This window comes from Corticium candelabrum, chromosome 14 (assembly GCF_963422355.1).
Source record: "Corticium candelabrum chromosome 14, ooCorCand1.1, whole genome shotgun sequence".
Taxonomy (NCBI): domain Eukaryota; kingdom Metazoa; phylum Porifera; class Homoscleromorpha; order Homosclerophorida; family Plakinidae; genus Corticium; species Corticium candelabrum.
The window spans coordinates 5,692,337-5,712,439 of NC_085098.1; the positions used below are offsets into that span (position 1 = coordinate 5,692,337).

At 45.1% G+C, this 20,103-nt stretch overlaps 4 protein-coding genes across 4 annotated transcripts; 2 read left to right on the forward strand and 2 right to left on the reverse strand.

Moving 5' to 3' along the window:
* The first annotated feature begins 3,498 nt into the window (after positions 1-3,498).
* On the forward strand, positions 3,499-5,549 carry LOC134190364 (uncharacterized). The gene is made up of 5 exons (XM_062658816.1): positions 3,499-3,601; positions 5,092-5,160; positions 5,233-5,281; positions 5,335-5,470; positions 5,529-5,549. Exons 1-5 carry the CDS (start codon positions 3,499-3,501, stop codon positions 5,547-5,549), a joined length of 378 nt encoding a protein of 125 aa, XP_062514800.1.
* Positions 5,550-6,416: 867 nt separating this feature from the next.
* On the forward strand, positions 6,417-13,394 carry LOC134190365 (uncharacterized). Its single transcript, XM_062658817.1, has 5 exons — positions 6,417-6,431; positions 6,488-6,695; positions 6,765-8,666; positions 8,724-10,347; positions 10,407-13,394. The coding sequence occupies exons 1-5, from the start codon at positions 6,417-6,419 to the stop codon at positions 13,294-13,296; spliced, it is 6,639 nt and encodes a 2,212-aa protein (XP_062514801.1). The 3' UTR covers positions 13,297-13,394.
* A 305-nt stretch (positions 13,395-13,699) lies between these two features.
* LOC134190366 (putative helicase MOV-10) lies at positions 13,700-15,697 on the reverse strand. Its single transcript, XM_062658818.1, has 7 exons — positions 15,675-15,697; positions 15,413-15,560; positions 15,103-15,350; positions 14,436-15,039; positions 14,201-14,377; positions 14,046-14,134; positions 13,700-13,983 (listed from the first exon to the last, which is right to left on the reverse strand). Exons 1-7 carry the CDS (start codon positions 15,695-15,697, stop codon positions 13,791-13,793), a joined length of 1,482 nt encoding a protein of 493 aa, XP_062514802.1. The 3' UTR covers positions 13,700-13,790.
* Positions 15,698-15,945: 248 nt separating this feature from the next.
* Positions 15,946-17,473, reverse strand: LOC134189752 (uncharacterized). Its single transcript, XM_062658121.1, has 5 exons — positions 17,368-17,473; positions 16,770-17,294; positions 16,462-16,711; positions 16,257-16,399; positions 15,946-16,192 (listed from the first exon to the last, which is right to left on the reverse strand). Exons 1-5 carry the CDS (start codon positions 17,424-17,426, stop codon positions 15,991-15,993), a joined length of 1,179 nt encoding a protein of 392 aa, XP_062514105.1. The 5' UTR covers positions 17,427-17,473; the 3' UTR covers positions 15,946-15,990.
* Positions 17,474-20,103: the final 2,630 nt, after the last annotated feature.

Consider the following 20,103-nt stretch of genomic DNA (forward strand, 5'->3'; position numbering starts at 1 on the left):
GATTCGGTTTGTGTCTGTGCTTTGGTAGCTCTACACGACTAGTAGAGGTATTTGTCCGGGTCTAGAGGTAGGGCGTGGTAGACGTTTAGTCTCGTTCGAGCCAAATCCATTGATTGTCACGGATCAAGAATAGTTACCTAACGTCTCTGCGTTGCCCTATATTTCATCCCTAGACAACTGAACTGCGTTGGACCAAGATCTCGCGTCCGAATCTAGCCGTTATCCGAAACTAGGGACGGGACTCTACTTGAAATATAGGGCAACGTAGAGACGTTAGGTACCTATTCTTGATCCGTGACAATCAATGGATTTGATTCGTTCTAGCTAAACGTCTACCACGCCCTTCATCTAGACCCGGACAAATACTGCCGGTAGATATCAAAAAGGAGGGTTTGGCTACGCGAGACAATTACCTCTATTTTCGGATGGCCTCTCGTGTAGAGATATCAAAGCACATACACAAACCGAATCTATTTGTTGCAGTAGCCTAACATCTCATCTTCCAAACAATCGTATGGGCAGCGTCGTCGTGTTTCGTGCGTAGCCGTGGTAGTCGTCAGAGTTGAGTGAAGTCACGCCCTCTAGTTTCGAATGCCCGGTACACGCTAGATCATCATATCCCGAGCAAATTTAGACACTGTAAAGATTTTGAACATAGAATCTTGACGTCTAGTGCTAAAATCAACTTTTATTAAGACATGTTTCTACGTATTTCTAGCCAATTTCTCATCACTCCCTGCAGCCTAAAGATCGTACAGTGCCGTTTGAACATTTAGGGAACAAAATTGCTCTATGTAGCAGTATCTTACTGGCTTGCTACGCGATCTAGAGTAAAAAGGTTCGACTTGCACAATCAAAGGTAGGGTATTCCCCTCTGATAGTGGATATCTAGTTTCCTTTTCTCATGAGATGGTAGAACTAATTTGTTCCACTTTGTAGTGAACACAACTCCACATTTATTTCTAGTGCTCGCGCTACCGCATCCGGGAACACTGCTCTACCCCGGATTATGTTACTATGCAACCTGTCTCTCTAATCTACGACATTCCTTCCCCCAACTATAGTCACTACTTACTACTACAAGTCCAGTCTGTCCGGCGGTCCGATCACTCTGTTTGATCATCGCAGTTGTACTTCCCCAGCTGTTGTTCCGGTGGGTTAATCATCTGGTTGAATGGTTTCCGGTCGGAATCTGGAGGTGGTGGTGCTTCTACATCCTGTTTCTCTGACCTAGTTCTTTGCTCAGGAGTTCCCACTTTGGCCTCCTGTTCTTGCTCAGCAGTTGGCAGTTCTCTGTGCCGGATTTAATCCTGGTGCTTACCTACTATCCTTTGGTCTGCCAATTGAAATCCAAATGACAATGACTCTGTCGCCTCCACTATTTTGGCAGGAATCCAGGTGGCTCCCTTGTTATGATTCCAAGCATAAATGGTGTCTCCCGCTGGTAAAACTCCATCCTGGCTTCCTTTTGCTTGGCCTGCCTATCCATCACCCGTTCCTCTAACCCTGGACTGACCAAGTCCAGGCGAGTCTTGAGTTTCCGTCCCATAAGAGTTTGGCTGGAGATACTCCCGTAGTGGTGTGTGGTGTTGTACAGTATGCAAACAAAAAAACGACTAATCTGATCTTCCAAGTACCCACTATCATTTTCTTCACTCCAGCCTTGAATGTCTGGACAGCACGTTCTGTCAGACCATTGGAAGCTGGGTGATATGGTGCAACCTTGATATGTTGGATGCCATTCTGCCTCATGAACTCTGAAAACACTCTGCTGGTAAAACACGGCCCGTTATCCGAGACTACCATGTCTGGGAGTCCGTGTTGAACAAAAACTTGTCGTAGTTTACATACCATTACCAAACCTGTAGATGCCTGCCCTGTGTTGTAAACCTCAATCCACTTTGAATGTGCACCCACTATTACTAGGAACATCGACCCTAGAAACGGTCCTGCATAGTCCACGTGTACTCTCAACCATGGTTTTTGGCCACACCCATGGATGTAATGGCGCTGAAGGAGGGTTTGGGCGGTTCATTTGGCATATTCACATTTCCTGACCAGCTGTTCCACCTCTGCGTCAACGCTTGGCCACCAGACCACACCCTTTGCCAATCCTTTCATCCTAGCAGTTTCAGGATGGGCCTCATGAAGCTCTGTCAAGATCCGTGTGCGGCCTGCAGGCGGTATCACAACCCTGGTTCCCCAAACTACACAGTCAGCCTCCACAGACAGTTCGTGACTCCTTATCTTGTATGGACGTGCATCTTCTGCTACTTTTTGTGGCCAACCTTCTCTAACCCATGTTTGCACTTGAGACAGTACTGGGTCGTTGGTGGTCCACCATGCAATCTATGTAGCTGTAACTGGAAGTTTCTCCAACCATGGTCGAGAATACATGTGGACTATGCAGGACCGTTTCTAGGGTCGATGTTCCTAGTAATAGTGGATGCACATTCAAAGTTGATTGAGGTTTACAACACAGAGCAGGCATCTACAGACTTGACTGAGGTGTCTCACTTTCTTGCATGCAAAACATTTGACTTCTTTGAACCTGCATTCACTAGGAATGTGTCCTGACCATCCACAATGATAACAGGTTTTGGGCATTTGTGGTTGCATTGGGTGTACAGCCGCTACACCCTCCGCTTCTTCTGTCGTGTCAACAACTTTGGACGCCATTATCTCCCGCGCATTATCGCCGCTTCTGTAGCGCGCGCTATTTCCAAGGCCCGCGCAAACAACAACTCCTTTCTGCTAACAAACGCCGCTGCGTGCGCTCATCGTCAATACCACAAACTAAATGATTGCGGAGCATCTCGTTCAGTGTCTCTCCATCCTCACAAAACTCGGATAACGCGCGCAACGCAGACACAAACTCTGCAACTGACTCACCCGTATGTCGGACTCTCGAATTGAATCGCAGTCTCTGTACCATGACGGAAGGCATGGGGTTGTAGTGGTTGGACAGAGCTTTCCTCAGATCTATGAAAGACCTTTCTCTCGGTTTGGCGGGAGCCGTCAAGTTGCGCAGTAACTTGTACGTGCGTGCGCCGACTGCTGGCAGAAAAATTGCCTTCATTTTGGACTCATCCATGATGCCGTTGGCTTCGAAATAGCACAACATTCGTTCCTCGTACTGCAGCCACTCAAAGGCATCTAGCCTGCCGAACGCCGCCACAGGCACAGGCATCCGAGAACGCTGCTTTCCCCGGATTATGTTACGATGCAACCTGTCTCTCTAGTATACTACACGTACACATTTTTATACGGCTTTTCCAATAAAAAACCTTCTTGACCTCTCTTTTGCTTCAGTAACAAACAGGAGTAACATGCGGTTGGTCTAGATTCATACCGTAAAGTTTACTTGCTTAGCCTCGGATTTCCAGACCAATGTAGCGCCAATTACAAATCGGCTTAATTAACCTATACAGAGCCTATGACCCGTATATGCAAATTGCGGGATACATTGCTCTACCGTGTTTCTGGCTAACTGCTACGATGTCTTTTCATCCAGAAATGCTTTGGACGCCGTCTAGACGTTGCATCAATCGGAGATGGGATTGTGGTCGCTGTGACCACTGTAGCCGTGGACATGAACCGAGTGAGTACCGTACGACCACTACACGATACACTGTGGTACGTCTGAGGTTTGGAGCCGAATACTCATGCTCCACAATTGGGTTTGATCTCGGTGTTTTCGTTGGACTGCATTTCTACACTCTACTAGTTACATTGGGGTATGCATGTGTTACGTTGTAGTCTAACCGGTCGCAGGATGGTCTTTCTCCGCCGCGGGGAAGATGACCGGCTGGTTTTCTCGAGCCTAGTCGCAGGAGGACGTACTGCGCGATTGTCTAGAGCAATTCTGTTTGAGAGTTTACTTGTGATGATTCACCCATGTACACCCATCTGTGTACTTTACTAGGGAGTCGTGTTGATCACCTTTCCATACACTGAAGTGGGCAGTTGTCAGCCAAGTCACACCGTCCTATGAATACATGCATGCACCGTGACTCAGCATTATATACGGGCCAGATTCGGCATTATTCCCTAGGTCTTTTGCCTTGTACAGACATGTTGTGAATTAGAAAGTCAAAGGGTGTGGGCGGGGCGGTTGTTGTGAACAGCTAGTGCTGTGTCGCATTTCTTGACCAACGTGTAGCATGTGTCTCTAGTTTTTTTTGTCTTCTACGTGATGGGGGCGCACAGACTCTCAAGGCCAGTTGCATGCAAAAGGCGTGGTTATACTAGGGACGTTGTGGGGACTCGAGGTTGGCAGTGTGGGAAATTTGGGGAAATCGGGGATTGGGGACTCAGTGACTGGTAATCGTCTGAGATCTTATCGCTGTGAATCCGCAATTTACGTTACATGTATGTAATCTGTATTTTTATTGCCTAGAAACCCGAAAGAATTAAACAAATAAAATATGTGGACCTGACGTTTGCATCTGTACGCTGGTCTTGGCTGCTTCTCTAATTAATTTATCATTTATCCGTAATGCATGGTCACAACCATCATCCCGCAGGAAATGAATAATGAAATTGTCATCATCTGGTTTCTCAAGTGCACTAGCAACTGATTCCTAGTTATTCTAGCCATGGGTACTAACGGAACAGCTCGTGAGAGCGAAATTTAGCTTTACCATTATTCACATCTGCTGGCTTAAAGTACGTGTTTTTCTTCATTGGCATTTGTCTTCTTATCTACTTTACTCCCAGGAAGAATGATGTGGGTAGGGTTTGGCTCTAGCAAGACTAGACAAAATGTCGGTCAAGTTCAACTTGATAAAGTGTCAGAGACAGAAATTTCGTTTGAGTTTTTACACAATATATGCAGTTTAGGTCACAGTCACTGTTTAATAGTCCAGCTGCGCATGTAGTCGTATTTCAGATCACCACTGTCAAAGAACGCGGCGGGGGTCTGGCTACGCGAGACTAGGGACAAATGTGCAGGGAGCTTGAATTAGTTTTCTGTTTTGTTGAAGTTCTAATTAATACTTCCAACTGTTTGTATTAAATTATTTGGTTTGATGACGCGTTTGTGGTAGGGCTTATTTGCGTGCGTTGTCTTTGTTTGATACTGTATGTTAGTGTTAGCTGACATGATTTGTCAAGAATGGCCTGCTCCTGCGTCCTGTGCTTGTGGCTCGGCGTCAGCAGGTAACATTGTAGTTGTATGTGCAACGTACCAATGTATATCTACAGCTGTTGATACGGTTTTCGTTCTGATAGTGAGTAATATTGGGTTTTGCACGAGTACGGAAATCCACAAGCGTACAAGGTACATTTTCTATTATCCGATATTGTATACATGAATTACTTACACTTGTTTAGCTTCTGTATTTTTGTACGTTGTGGAACGGAGCAATTGTGTGTACCAGTTTTTCCATGTACTACCGGATTCCACATAAAACGTGGCGTCGAGATGAGAACTGGATTGTCAACGGATGTGTTGAAGCTGCATTCTCGGGTTGCACGACATCGAATGGTAGTGATGATCGGTTTATTGCTTGTGCGTTCTGTTGTAGCGATCTGTTGTTGCTTTGTAGCTAAATGACTGCCAGAGTCTAGAGGAGCAAGGTATTACAGCCGGGTCCAGTCTTGATGTTTGCCTGGCTCTTTGCGGTGGAGGGGATAGCGAAAAGCGGACGCGATCACCAGGTTATAGTAACTAGTGTCGACACACACACACACACACACACACACACACACACACACACACACACACACACACACACACACACACACACACACACACACACACACACACACACACACACACACACACACACACACACACACACACACACACACACACACACACACACACACACACACACACACACTCACACACACACACACACACACACACACACACACACACACACACACACACACACACACACACACGAAAATGGCATGCCGTTAAACGGTAATGCCCCAGCTAGATGGCTGGGTTCCTGTGCACTAAGCAGGAGCTATGAGCCGTGCTAAGCAATTTTCTGGAGCCAGGCCAGGTGCTGGCAGGAGCATGCGCACACGCACACACGCACACGCACACACACATATAATATATATATAGATAGATATATAGATATAGATATATATATATATATATATACATATATATAATATGGTTTGAGAGATGTTTATTATAGGTTTTTCTTTTCTAGATTCTTCGAGAGATTCTTTGCGTCATGGCTCTACAGGGTACTACTCTCCAATATCTCGTAATGCTGGTGTAAGTGAAGACGATGAGCTGGAGGAAGAACTACGCCAACTGATTGGTTCTCTTTGCTTGGGGAGGAAGTCAGAAAAAAGTTGCTTGACTGCTCTCTTAAAAAACGGTTTTCAAAGCGTCCAAAGTCTAGATAGCGTTAGCGTCCAGTCTTTCGTCAACGATATTGGCTTGAATTATGCTCAGGCTTATGGTATTGTTCGGGAAGTATCAAAATGGTTGCCTCGGTTTGTCTTCCTGCATTGCCAGGACGATGCCGCTTTCTCAATTGTACGAGAAATAAAGCCGAAGTCTTCGCTCCAATTATTACGAAGTACTATTAGCGAATTGTATCCCGACTATCCATTCGTTTTTGTTAGAGGGACGAAAGAAATTCACAGAGAGCAAGAGTCTACATTGCCAATCTTTGCTTGTTATGGCAGCGAACCGTATACGATCGATATTAAGTCTCTAAGCGGTAAGCTTACGTGACACGAAGACTGCGCTGCAGTCAATAGTTAGACAATATTGTGATTTGTTTTTATAGGCTGTATTCCACACACGTGTGGACGGAAGAGTAGTGCTAGTTTGTCAGGTCAACGATCACGAGACCAAAGTCCGCCTAGTGATCAAACGGAGTCACCTTTACTTGACGGTGACGGTCGAGATGGAAGTTTACATTCTATTGGTAAGGACGAAAATCATTTAGTCACGAGACGGTTGTCTCTGGCCGAGTCTAGAACGACTGCTTTTACTCAAGAAAGCGAGGAGGTCGAATCTAGTAACGACTGTGGACTTATTCACAACCTTGATGAATCTGCGAAAACAACAGGGTTACTAGTACAGACGGAACCCTTAGTTAGTAGTGATGTCGTTGTTTCTGCCATCGGAACGGTGACAGTAAGTGCATTGCCGGAAAACTCCAACGGGGTGAACGAAAATAGTGCCGATTTGGTATCTGCGCATTTCCACGATGAAGAACAGGAGGATGAGATGCTAGAGAGTTCTGCTCATGTGGCTGCAGAGACTGGTGTCGGCAACCTTGCAGACTCGGATGCTTTTATAGACCAGACGGTCGTGACGCAAACTCAGACTGATAATTTGCGTCATGCAGATGAAGAACACATTACCGAGAATCGTCGTCAATCGGGGTCTATCGGTGCTGACGAGGATGGGAGAATGGTGGGCGCTTTGGGTGTTAGCACATCTGCGATAGCACCAGATTACTCTGTGCCCGGCAGAGATACAAATGACCAGGGCAGTGCTGCTTCTTCAAGAAAACGGGAAAAAAAGAAAAAAAGGAGACGAACGGAGCTTGATGATCAGCCTTCACTTAGTCCCGTGGGAACAGTCGAGACAGCGAAGTTGTCCAGCGAGGAGCCGTCACTTATAGTGACGACAGCACCTGATGATTCTAGTTTGACACCGACCGTTAGTCTAGTTTTATCTAGTCACAAAGAATCGGTTGTTGAAAGCCTATGTTCAGACGGCATCGATGTAGCCCGTGTGTGCAACGACAGTAGTTTTCAAGAGCGCGATGTTTGCCATGAAACCGCAATCGACAACACGACAGACATCTTGGAGCAACACGAGAAGTTTAGCGACGACATTCCTGTACTGGATGAGAGTACTACGACTTGCTTTTCGGAAAGTAGTTCGCTAGCACATGTTTTTGATGCAAGCCATCTGCCAGCAGCCGGTCAACAGTCACGTAGGCGGAATTTCGGCACGAATCCGTTGCAATTGACATACTCGATGGGAAGCTTCCTTTGGAAAGGCGAAGAAGTAGACGTAGAGTTGGAATACCATTCTCTACGTGAAGTACCTTTACGTATTCTTCCCGTGCGCATGATGAAGTGCGCACTCCCGTTTATTGCCGCTTGCTTAAACTCACGACTTAAGGGCACCATTGGTTTTGGGGTTGTCGGCCGAAAAAATAAGGAAAATGCGACATTTTCAGAAGTCGTTGGTGTTCAGGTGGAGAAGAACGTGATTAGACTTATTAAAGCTGAATTTGCCAAATTGCTGGACCATCACATCGAAACAAAGACGTTTTCCAAGCTAGACAGACTGCAGAGAGAGTGTATAAAAATGTTTCCTATTAAAGTAACAAATATTTCGCCAAGAGGTGACCACACAGCTCAAGCTGATCGATGTGTATTTGAAATTGATGTTGATCCTCAGTGGACTGCTTTCGGCACTCACCTTTTCTATTGCCGGTGGGCTAGTCAAGACCACGATTTGCTGGAGCCTACTAAAGAAATTCACGTGTCCCGAAGTAAGGCACTTGTTGCTAAAGATCGAACGAACAGGGTATTAGTAGAACGAAGAGATGGTCAGACGTGGCAACGACGTGCCAGCCAGGAATCCGTTTTAGCGCGTGAGGTAGAGCAGAAGTATCAGCGCTACAAGCAGATGGTTGAGGAGAAGAAGAGTTCAGCGTCATCAGGTTTAGTCTTTACTATTTTTCTGTTACTTTACGTATGTTATAGCTTGTTTATTGTAGAGTCTTCTTGTGATGAGGCACAACTCGTTCGGCTATTGAAGGAAAGACTGAAGGCTTTTACGACATCGATATTCGACTATGTGCTCATTGCTAACAGTATTCCTTCCGATCAGCGTACCAAAGAAGCACCGTTTCCATTTGAGTTTGTGAAGCTGTTACCTTTGGTCGGTGTAATCGATTTTGACCAAGATTCGGAAAAGGATGGTCTTTACAAGTGCGTAACGACTCGCCTTGATGACGGCAATCTTCCTCTTCAACCATTAATTTTGCACTGCGATGATTGCGAGAAACACTTTACACGATCGTTCAACAAGATGTTTTGCAAAACGCAGGTGCTACATGCAGCGCACCAACTGCCGTGGATTTTCGCTAACGGAAGAAAGGAAGTGTTTGAGAGAGTAAACGACGCTACATGGTTTTGTGAGTGCAAAAGCGACGTAGACACTGCACTTAAGACTTTGAAACAACAATTTCCACATGTTGTAGCCATGTTTCTTGTTTTTGGCGAAAGTGCAATCAAGGAAATGGCATGGCTGTTAGACAGCGTTTTCAGCCTGTTCAAACCGCTCCAGAGTACCAAATCAGAGAAAAAACTTTTGATTTTGTGTGACGAGCAACGTACTGTGGATAGTCTAGTGAAATCTTGCAGTATGCATGAAGTCGTTCGTAATCATTGTGTAGCTGGACTACCGTGGGACGTTGTGGGTGGGATTATCACTGACTTGGCAGAAACTATTCCACTTGGGGACGGTGCGAAACATCTTCGCACGAGTTCTGGTGTTGTTACTTCAGTCTCACTCAAAAAGCTGAACGAGTGGAGGAGCATAGAAGTGATAGACTATTACGAAAGTAAGAAGACTGTGGCGGAAGACTGTATAACTGAGATCAGAGATAACTTCTACAAAGGTGAACCAGTTTTATGGGATAATTTAAAGCTAAATCATGATGTTAGACGAGATATTGCACTCAAAGTGAAGCAATGTGTACAAGATCGTTTGCATGCTAGATCTGGTCAAGAGTTGGCTGAAAGTTTTATGAAAGTGCTGATTTCCATTACTGTAGTTACTATTTTACATCGACCAGGTACTGGAGGATCCACGTTGGCAAAACGAATTATGTGGGATTTACACCAAGAAGCACAGTGTCGCTGTGCAGTCATTGAGGGTATTACTGAGAAAACTGCGCAATATTTGGAGGAACTTCAAAGATTCGGTGAGAAGAATAATTATGGCGGAGAGTGCTTACCTTTACTGTTGTGCTGGGATGGTGATGATGCCAACCAGTTTTCTAATTTAGTTATTCAGCTCTCTAGACGAGGCGTTCGTGGTGTTGTTCTTGAGGTAAGGGCTATGTCACATCCGGACATGGATGAAGACGAGATGTTAGGTGATGCTACGTTTGTTGTTCCGAGTGAGCTCAAAGAAGCCGAAGTAACTGGTCTCAAAGCTATTGTTTTGCAGCTAGAGCAAAGCCAAGAAAAGAGGACTCAAATACTGCAAGATGTTGATCGTGACCGATGCCTGTTCTACTTTGGCTTGCGCCTGTTTGGCAAACAATGCAAGCAGGAGCGCGTGATGCACTACGTTAATCAGAGACTCAATGAGATGAGCTACATTGAACAGCAGTTACTCCAATTTTGTAGCTTCGTTTATATCTACGTAACGGTCACATGTCTATACCCAGATCTTGCTTTAAAGACACTTACCTGTCTAAGTCAGCTGAAGATATGGAAAACTTCAATGTGAAATGCGTCAGTTTGTCATGCAGTGACCTACTTCTTGAAGTTCATGAAACTAATCATAAATATGGCTATTTCGGGTGGAGACCAGCTCATCAGCTGGTTGCAGAAATCGTACTGGATGAGAAAGATCTGGTTCAGACGGGTATTGACTTTCTGTCTACAATGCTTCAAGGGCAATCATTCGGGACAAAGTATCTTGCTGAAGTGGCTTGTGAACTGTTTTCTAAACGAACATATTACCATAAAGGGGATGAATGGTACGATGAGTACGATGAGATTGCAACTGATTTTTACCGTGGCAAGGAGCGACAAACCAAGAGCAGTCGCTATTCTCTCTTTATAACGGAAATTTTGGATACGTACAATGTAGACACGGCCATAGTGTTGTGGTTTACGTTGTGCACGTTTGTTAGAGAAAATCCTTATGCTTGGCAGCACTTTGCCAGATTTTTGGCCTTGGATGTGAAAGATATGCACGTGAATCCGTTTTTGCGTAGACACATATGCAAGCTACTCTCTGAAAGGATTACCGCTAATGAATTCTACAGTTTACAATTGATTCCGACCGATGACATTCGTTTAGAAGACTTTCGAGGCAACGATGAGCCTAGGGAAGATGATCGTTCTGATATGGATGGGTTTGAGCTTGCTTTAAAATGCATACACGAAGCTCACACGCTTGAGCCCGATGTCAGTGCTATTCACAGTACAGAGGGTCTAATTTACAAGACAAAATTGGATTGTTTTGCTAGTAATCTGGATAGTAATCTGAAGGAGAGGAAAGTGCAGATGTCTACTGCTGACGTAGAACAAGCTCTAACCATTACCAACTTGGCATTCCAGGCATTTAGGAAGGCTCAGTCATGTCTTCAAAAGTACCGTAATTGGTATCCTCTGGTGGGAGAAATTCAAGTTGGCATTAAAATGCTTCAGATTTTGAAAGGTTGGTCAGCCTTTGAGAAAAGGTATTACACACGTGATGGGTTGTCGTTCGAAGCGTACGTCAATGATGAGTTTACTGAATTCCCTGAATCTTTGTCTCCACAACATGAGAAGCTTTTAAAGTCTCTAGTTAAGCATATTCTTCATCTTTTACACTCCGTATTTCAACATGAGAGCGCAGTGCACGCCGATCGCTCAACTGAAGAGCCAATTCAACGACACTGGAAGAGTGCTGTTATGGCTGCGTCAGAGTTGCAGATGCAGTTTTACAAAACATTATCGTTCAAGACAGAACAAATATATGCTGACAGGAAACGTTGGAAAGATAATCCCAAGATGAAAGAGATGCTTTCCGACGCAATTCTAAAAGATCATCATGAGAACCCATATAGTTCTTGGAACAATCTACCCCCTCGAACTATGATGAAACTGATCGACGTTCTCATGGCAGTTGTGAAAGAGAGAGGAAGCAAAGTTGGATGTTCTACTGTAATTGTACTTATACGGGCTTGTCTGGAAACAGACAAACCGCCGACGACTTGGAGTGAAATCGCAGAATTGATTTGCAATAGCTGCGCTGATTTTCCTCATTCAGAGTGGGTCTTTATGTTTCGAGGAATGATTCATTTCCCTTTTCCTGATGATCAAGGTCGGTTTATGGCTCACTCAAAGCTGGCCATTGAGTCTTTTCACCAATGTAAAGCGCTGATGCGGAACAAATCATTTCAATACAAGCGAGCGAGGCCACGGTACTTTGTAGGCAGAAACAGTGATGGTTATGTTTTTTTGCCGTTTGGTAGAGTGTCCCATTTTGAAGGTTCGTTGGAGCGTCACAAAACAGAAGGCTTGTTTCTTAACTCGCAGGAGTGGTGGAGAAGTCACCCTGCGTGGACACGACTGGCTAGACTCGAGGGAACCAGACTGGAGGGAAGCATTATTAACTACAAAGGAATACAACTTCGTATGGACAAAGATCCTAACCCTTATTCAGAAGGTCGCGAAAAATTGTGGTTTTGCGTTGGGTTTACTGTGCAAGGACCGGTTGCGTTTGATCCAATGGACGAAGACACTTACACTAATCTGTGTGAGGCAGAAGAAAACGGCGAGATTCCAACCTTCGAGAAGATTCTAGAAGAAAGAATGGCCGAGCGTCGTGCCGGAACTGATTCTGCCAGAGCTAACGTCAGCACCGACCGGCGACGCAGTCAAAGCCGCAGAGGTACACGTACGGCAGGGGTGCCACGTCGGGATATTTCCTATCCTACGGATAATTCTGCTCCGCGAACATCTCGGAATAAGAAAACAGACGTCGAACACAAAACCGACACATCTGACCATACAGAAAAAGTAGGTCTTAGAACGACGCAAACTGCAACGAATGGAGACACGACTATTTGTGACAAACGGGCAAACAGAAACTCGACAACACGAGACTCGGAAACTGCACTTCACGCTGATGAATGTGAATCTTCATTAGAAACTGCCTCTGCATCCGTGTCCTCTTCTGCGCGAAATATGACTGGTAATGTTAGTCCAACGGCTGCGGCATCAGTAGTCAGACTTTCACCAAAATCTGGAGGTGATGCCACATTCAGCAGAGAAGTCGATGATCATGCGCCACCATCGGGTCGAAAGAAATTTGATAACTCCAAGCAACAGCAGTCATCTCACACGTTAAAGCGTGCTCTTATCGTCGCGGGTATTTCAGGCTTTTCTGACGTGTACGTCCGCAAAGTAGCCGCGCAGTTTGGTGCATTCAAACTGCAGCGGTACAAGAAAGAGAGTTGCGTACTTGTTTTCCAATCACCCAAAGATGCCGAGTCTGCACACGGCGGTCTCTCTACTGCTTTCGAAGGTCGACACGTTGAAGTAAAATGGGAGAGAAGGTAACTTTAGTAACTTAGTTATAGTAAGACAAGGTGAAACTGTATACTTATAAGAAACATTTAGCTAATTAGCTAATTATCGCAATAACACATGGTCGTACAGCTTTGCATGCGACGTTTGAGTTGCATGCGCTCTACGAATAATCCCGTATAGTGCATGTATGAAGACCCAGAAACTCCAACTATTTTAGACATGATAGTGGTAGTGGGTGGATTGAGATGGGGCTCACTGATGCGTGCATTGTGTCTGGCGGTCTGGCTGGCTGTTTGTCTGGCTGTCTGCGCGCGTGACGCTCTTGTGTCCGTTCAACTGCCTATGTAGACATGCAGGGTGAGAGGTGTAACGAGATTATGGTGCCCCATGCATTTATACAATGCAAGAACGTTACACATTCGTTACTGACATAGACGCTATAGAATCGTTTTTCGCTGTATTTCAACATATATCACTAAATTTTAATTGGGTTTTCAAACACAAGCCCACGTGCTGATGTGATCTCAATGCTCTGCTCTCCACTCTGGTTCAATGTGTTGTTGCACTTGCGATTCTTCTTCGGCAGCAGGTTGGTACGCATCTGTCGTGTGCAATTCCAGCTCCTGCAGAGTTTCCAATACCGAGGCATTATCTGGATTGGCACTAGGGAAAGGACATCCCTTGTACCCTCCGTTGCTGTTCACGTACTCCAAAAACCTAAAAGCAAGAGGATTTATCTTTACACCATTTACGTAGTTTGATCGACCCGAAAAACCTACTGTTTCCAACATTCATCTCTAATCAAGACATTTGGGTTGCCAATGACGATCAGCAATGCCTTGGCTCTCGTGATTGCCACATTGAACCTCTGCGGATCACAAAACAAGACTCATGCATCTAATCCATCACGTTACAAGGACATATTATTTATTGCCTTAGGATTTCTAAGGAAGCCGAGAGTAAACTTCTTGTCAATCTCGAGATAATCGGCATTGCTTCTAACTGTTGTGATGATGATGACAGTTCTCTCCTGGCCTTGGAATTCTTCAACTGAACCAACCTTCACGTCTTCAATGTGCAGTTTCTCGAGGCATCGTCTAAGTTTCTGTATCTATGAATGCCTTAACTGTCTACGTTGGTCACACAATTTGTGATGCAGTGTAGTGTACCTGCTTGCGATATGGCGAAATGATGCCAACCTCTTTTTTTATGTCCACCTTGCATGAACCTTGAGTGGATTTCAGCTTCTGCAGATAGTCGCATACCACTTTGATCTCCTCGGGATTAAAGAAAGAGGGACTGTTGGCCTCTTGGTTCTCCTCCCCGACGACCCCATGAAAGATCAGAGGAAATCTTTGAGTCACCAGACCATCCCAGCCACACATTTTGCTGCGCAGGGCCACGTCGGCAGATGCAATCAACTCGCCGTCGTAGAACAAGCGATTGGGCAAGTCGAGAATACGAGGATGTGAGCGGTAGTTATTCAGCAGCTTCGTCACAACACGAGAATCATACGACAGATTATCATCGCGTTGGTAGACCTCCCGCTTCATGAGACGCTCAAGCAAAGACACTTGCAATCCATGCTCTATGGCTAACGAAAAGCGCAACACAGGACCAAGCTGTTGAGGGTCTCCAGCAAGAACTAGTTGACCTTCACTGGCGTCTAAGAGACCGGAAATCGGTATGAGACACTCTGGCTCAACAGCATGACCACATTCGTCAATGAAAACGTGAGTGAAGTGACCACGAGGAACACCAGCCGACACAATTCTATAAACAATTAAATTCATCCTTCACATTTCACTAAGACAACAACTTTTGTGTAAATATTACTTTCCAGCCGTCACGAGAGTACACACAACGACTCGATACTTCAACAGGTCGTCGAAAGTCAGGTCGTACTCGCAATTTGATTTAAGGTCTTGCGGAATGTCTCTCTCGTCTCTAGATACCGCGTTCAATCTCAGAATGTCGTTCTTGCTAACGGCTGGATTGTTGAGCAGTCGCTGGCAAACGAGATCAGCAGCACTATTAGACGGAGCGCAAGCTAACACTCTGCTGGCTCGCGATACACGAAGAACCTAGAGAATGAGAGAAAAATGTGCACGAAATGAGTATAGAGTTAACTAGCGTGATGACAAACTTGTCTGATTGCTTCGACTGTCGTCGTTGTCTTTCCCGTTCCAGGAGGACCAAAGATAATGTACGGTGCCGGACGAGATATTCCTGATAGAATGTGCTTCACTGCCGCATTTTGTTCTGCATTGCGCTCGACGTTGCGGTCACAGAAGCTTCACATACACAGCAAACCAAATAGGAAAATCAGCGAGAAACACGCATGTAAGCAACCAATAATATATTATTAGACACGGGGGCGGAAGCGCCTTTGGATTAGGGTATCCAACATTTCGTAACAGACTGCCGCCATTTTGATTTTATCTGGTTTGTCACTGATTAAACTGTGACAGAAGTATATAGCCAGAGCAGCATGCACAGAAATGATCACGACCATGTGTGTCAAGCGAGTCAACTGCAACACCATCCAAATTATTTCTACTTGCAAGTACAAAACTTCCAAAGTATTTCTACAATCATCGTTCCCTGAAACAAAGTCCCGTTACATAGCGTCCAGTATTGGAGGAGCGATGCCCCTCAATCCCGATACCCCTCCTGCCTCCGGTTCCTCCCCTCACTAGGTATGATAAATAAGTGGCTAGACATCTATGGCTTAATGATTAACCTGAGATTAGTACTGGGCATCAGAGATTGAGAATGATGTGTACTGACAGTGTGTGGAGATGGAAAGAGAACACCCGGTGGTAGTCGAGTGTCCAAAGCTCGATGTTGCAATTGCAAAGGAAGACGATTGAACGTGAACCTGATGTTGACTTCCATTCCTTTCACGTATAGTTCAGCGTGAAATCTGGCAATACACGAAACGGTCGTGTGTTATTCACTGACTTCATACTCCGCACTCTTGGCGTTACCTTCTGCTAAACTTGAGCCAAACTTCGTCTTGATGTACGGCATGCACGTAGCCTTCAAATTCGGTGTCTTCCACACCAGGCAACGAAGCATACAGTCTGTCTCCCTTCAAAAGTGAAGGTCTTTTCTCTGTCAGTCCGGGAACCTGATTGAATGCCAATTAGACCCACTCATAGCTAGTCTAACAGCGTTATGATTACTGCTAACCTTTAAGGCAAAATAGTGTTGTACTTCGTTCATTGTGACACCTTCCATGTCATAGTACCGAATGTCGATTTTCATTTGTATCTCTTCTACCTTTAGGAGATGGTGAAATACGACAGCGTGGTTTTCTTCAAGATTCAAACTTAGTTTGTCAATCAGTTCATCCGTAGGCTGTCCATTATTCATCATCATGTCGACGTCCTCTGTACCATACTTTTCAAATCTTAACACCATTGCTAATAGCCTTTCACCGCTAAATTTTGATATAAGGTGATAAAGCACACATACAAGTCTATTCCTGTAATTCTTACTGGTCAAGTTGTTGTCCTGGTTCTATGTTAGGGCCATATCTGCGTCGTGGCGCACGCCTGCGGACATATGGCTCCTTCGATCGAACCTCTTCAATCAGACTTGTTGTACACCTGCCTCTCACCCTTCGTACAATATGAAACACTTGTTCTCTCCCCAAGATGTCAACAGCAGCTAAAGCAAAAGCTAAGTGATCAGTAGAACATCCTATTACGTCTGACTTGAAGCAACATTTCACAGTGTAGACGTCACCACAACCAATATCGACTGCTCCAAGACCGAGAGAAACGTTATGGTCATCCTTGATTGTAAAGCAGCGATTGTTGTGCAGCAAACCACATGATCGAAGCTGAACACGACGAGATAGTGACTTGTTTGTAATTCGTATGTCTGTGCTTGTTTCCTTGGCGTCCGTGGTGTTACCATCCTCCAACATGACCTGCAAATTGATCGTCTTTACGGTATTTCCCACATTTTCACTGCTGCAACGAATTTCAACGTCGAACTTGTCTTGCTCCAATTCCCTCCTTTCCGCAGAAACACGCATAAAATTAGAGCAATACACTCGCACTTGCAGTAAGTGAATTTCTTCGAATTTACCTGTTTTGACGGAAGAGCCACAATATTGAGTCCAAAACTGATCTGTAGGGATCAGACATTTGACGGAAGTCAACTCCTGACTTTTCCGGCACCTTTCTTGGTTGATCGTGGCCATGTGAATAGTTTGAAACGCTAGAGACCCACTCAGGCTCTGACCACACGCTGGTCAGCGAGAAGTTTCCTCCTTTGCGGCTTTTTAATCCTTTGCAGCGCTTAATGGTCTCGTGGAGTGACCGCCAACTTCTACACTGGTGATGTGCCTTTGATATCCACGCACTGTGCAGCTCTCGCATTTCATCAATGTTAATCCGTTTCTGTGCTGGCCAGTTCTCCCTCATGTATTCATAAAATAGCCTGGCTTCCTCAAAGTTGTGTTTTGAACCCATGATTGTCTAGACAAGATCAAGGTAGTAGTACATAGAAATTAGGAGTGAAAACCATACGTACCTACTGTTTCTCCTGTAGATTATTCACTGACCGATTAGGTGACAGGTCGTGATACTGTACTCAAGAGCAATTAAGATGAGTTGGGTGTTGCCAGGATAAGGAAATATTTCCTAAGGTGTAATACCAGAATTCCCAATGACTCGGCAATCACGTGATCGAGTGCAATGGGGAATCTCTAGAGCACTTCACGCTCACTTCACGTGTGTAAGTCTGTATACAGAGTATTACTGCACCTACATTAGACATCTCGCTGAAGCATATCCATGAGCAGTGAGACGTCGCAACTCCAGATTCATCAATCCTCTACTAGCAGTAGGTTTCCACATGATTTATTACACTCACGTGTCCCTAACCTAATTATACGACTTTACCGAGTTCTACTGGCTTGCAATCGAAAACCAATAAATAACAGGTCCAAGTGTACATGTGCCATGTTCAAGACCAGTAATAGACCGGTCTACCCTTTCTAGACAAGAAAGATTCAACATGTAAATTTGACATGATCGAGTCTCTAGTAATTAGAACTCAGCAGCAACAGCAGATCAAAACTACTCCAAAAACGAGCTATAATCATGCAGTCGGTGCCTACAAATCAGTCAGTTCAAGCACACACGGAAAGAAGCTCACAGTTGACAACTCGTAAAAACAAATATGGCTTGGCGTGACAACATCCGTATTCTTCAGACAACACCAACCCGGAAGACGGCTTTACTAGGAAGCAGCGACTCCAAAGAACAAAAACGTCATAACTGCAGACAACAGTGCCAAGAAAAAATTTCAAACCCCTGAATGAAATGCAACTTACGACCTGTCCACACTGGCAACTGGATCGCGATCCGATGGCGACTCGATCGCGATCCAACCGCAACGCTGTCCATACTTGCAACTCGATGGCGATCGCATCGCGATCGGATCGTGATCCGTCCGATCCACATCGCGAGGTGGTTTCGATCGCGATCGGTTGAATCCAATTAGAAATAGTGGGCGTTACCTTCACGTACGCTATGCGTGTCGTCGGAACAGCTACGTAGCACTCTTCACTCGTCTTTGTTCTCGCTCACCTTACGTCGCTGTATCAGCGCTTTCATCAGTCACGTGATATCGAAATGAGGCGGAGGTATCGTTTTCAAAGTGCAGTGTGGACGCTCGCTATCCCGATCGGATCGCGATCCATTCTGGTCTATAGTGTGGAAGGCCTATAGAGCTCCAACGTTCAACATGTTCTTTTAGTATGGTTACTTTTTCACATAGGCCCAATCCATTTCAACCTGAATTCAACAGTCTCCCCAGTATGAAAGAAAACCATGAGAAAGACCGTGATTTTGTCCTTATATATCTCAACGTCACGCTTTCATTTCCCTCCCACACTGATAGTAACTCGAGCCCCGCCTCCACATCAGAATCAGGAAACTGCAACGGTACACGCAAGTCTTTTCGTAGCCGGCTGCCTGTTTACTAAATTTCAATTACTTTCACGTCTAGTCACAATTTACTAGGAAAGGTTTCGCGCACTCTAACTAGATAGATCTAGCTAGACGGATATACCAACTTGCAAAATAAAAAACACAATGTTCTGTACGTACAATTTTCCTTGCCCCTTCTCGTGCCACACTCGAGTCCTCGCGCAGCTAAAGAATCCACCTCCAAAGCCACCGCCACAGATATCCGGGCTTTCGATTCGTTGACATCAATTAGGAACATCCACACGCGGACATATTTGACAGAAAATAAATTACGAAGAAGAAGCGAGAACAGTCGTCGCTACTGTCACCGTCGTTTGGTTTAGTCAAGAGAACGGAAGATGAAGCTGAAACAACAGGTAGACTTTTTCCTTTGTTTGTTACCTGTAGTTTGCGCTACTAGGTTATTTGTAGGTCAGTTGTGAAGCATGCACTACGGGCTAGCTGACCTGCACTTAATTCATCAAATAGAGCTCATATCAATTTTTGTCGCAACAGGCCTCCTCAGCAGTCGTTTCCGTTTGTCTTCCGCGTCTTCTTCCGTACTTTCTCGACCGACTTCCAGTGAACAGTCAACCCCGGTTCATTCAGCAGCCTGCTGCTCCCAGTCTAACAATTGCCCTGACCTAGGAAGGTACAGTACGGATTATCTTTGCTCACTCACAGATGAAAGGAAGTACTGGCTTCTCACTAACGCTTTCCGGCCAACTTCCGAATTCAAGTTTCCTAGCAAGAAAGAGTACGGTAAAACCAGGTCATTTCAGCATCCATGGTTAAAAGAGCACCCCTGGTTGACCTACTCTCGGATTTTCGATGGGGGCTTTTGTGT

Excerpts from the sequence above, each read along its gene's own strand:
- LOC134190364 (XM_062658816.1), top strand. The coding sequence starts at position 3,499 with ATGTCTTTTCATCCAGAAATGCTTTGGACGCCGTCTAGACGTTGCATC. Across the intron at positions 5,282-5,334 it reads GAAATCCACAAGCGTACAAG|CTTCTGTATTTTTGTACGTT; the intron begins GTACATTTTCTA and ends ACACTTGTTTAG. Across the intron at positions 5,471-5,528 it reads TGTTGAAGCTGCATTCTCGG|CGATCTGTTGTTGCTTTGTA; the intron begins GTTGCACGACAT and ends GTTCTGTTGTAG.
- LOC134190365 (XM_062658817.1), top strand. Across the intron at positions 6,696-6,764 it reads CGATATTAAGTCTCTAAGCG|GCTGTATTCCACACACGTGT; the intron begins GTAAGCTTACGT and ends TTGTTTTTATAG. Across the intron at positions 8,667-8,723 it reads GAAGAGTTCAGCGTCATCAG|AGTCTTCTTGTGATGAGGCA; the intron begins GTTTAGTCTTTA and ends TGTTTATTGTAG.
- LOC134190366 (XM_062658818.1), bottom strand. The coding sequence starts at position 15,697 with ATGGCGGCAGTCTGTTACGAAAT. Across the intron at positions 15,561-15,674 it reads GCGGCAGTCTGTTACGAAAT|CTTCTGTGACCGCAACGTCG; the intron begins GTTGGATACCCT and ends GTGTATGTGAAG. Across the intron at positions 15,351-15,412 it reads CAGTCGAAGCAATCAGACAA|GTTCTTCGTGTATCGCGAGC; the intron begins GTTTGTCATCAC and ends CTCATTCTCTAG.
- LOC134189752 (XM_062658121.1), bottom strand. The coding sequence starts at position 17,426 with ATGTCTGATCCCTACAGATCAGTTTTGGACTCAATATTGTGGCTCTTC. Across the intron at positions 17,295-17,367 it reads TGGCTCTTCCGTCAAAACAG|GAGGGAATTGGAGCAAGACA; the intron begins GTAAATTCGAAG and ends TTCTGCGGAAAG. Across the intron at positions 16,712-16,769 it reads CCAGGACAACAACTTGACCA|CGGTGAAAGGCTATTAGCAA; the intron begins GTAAGAATTACA and ends ATCAAAATTTAG.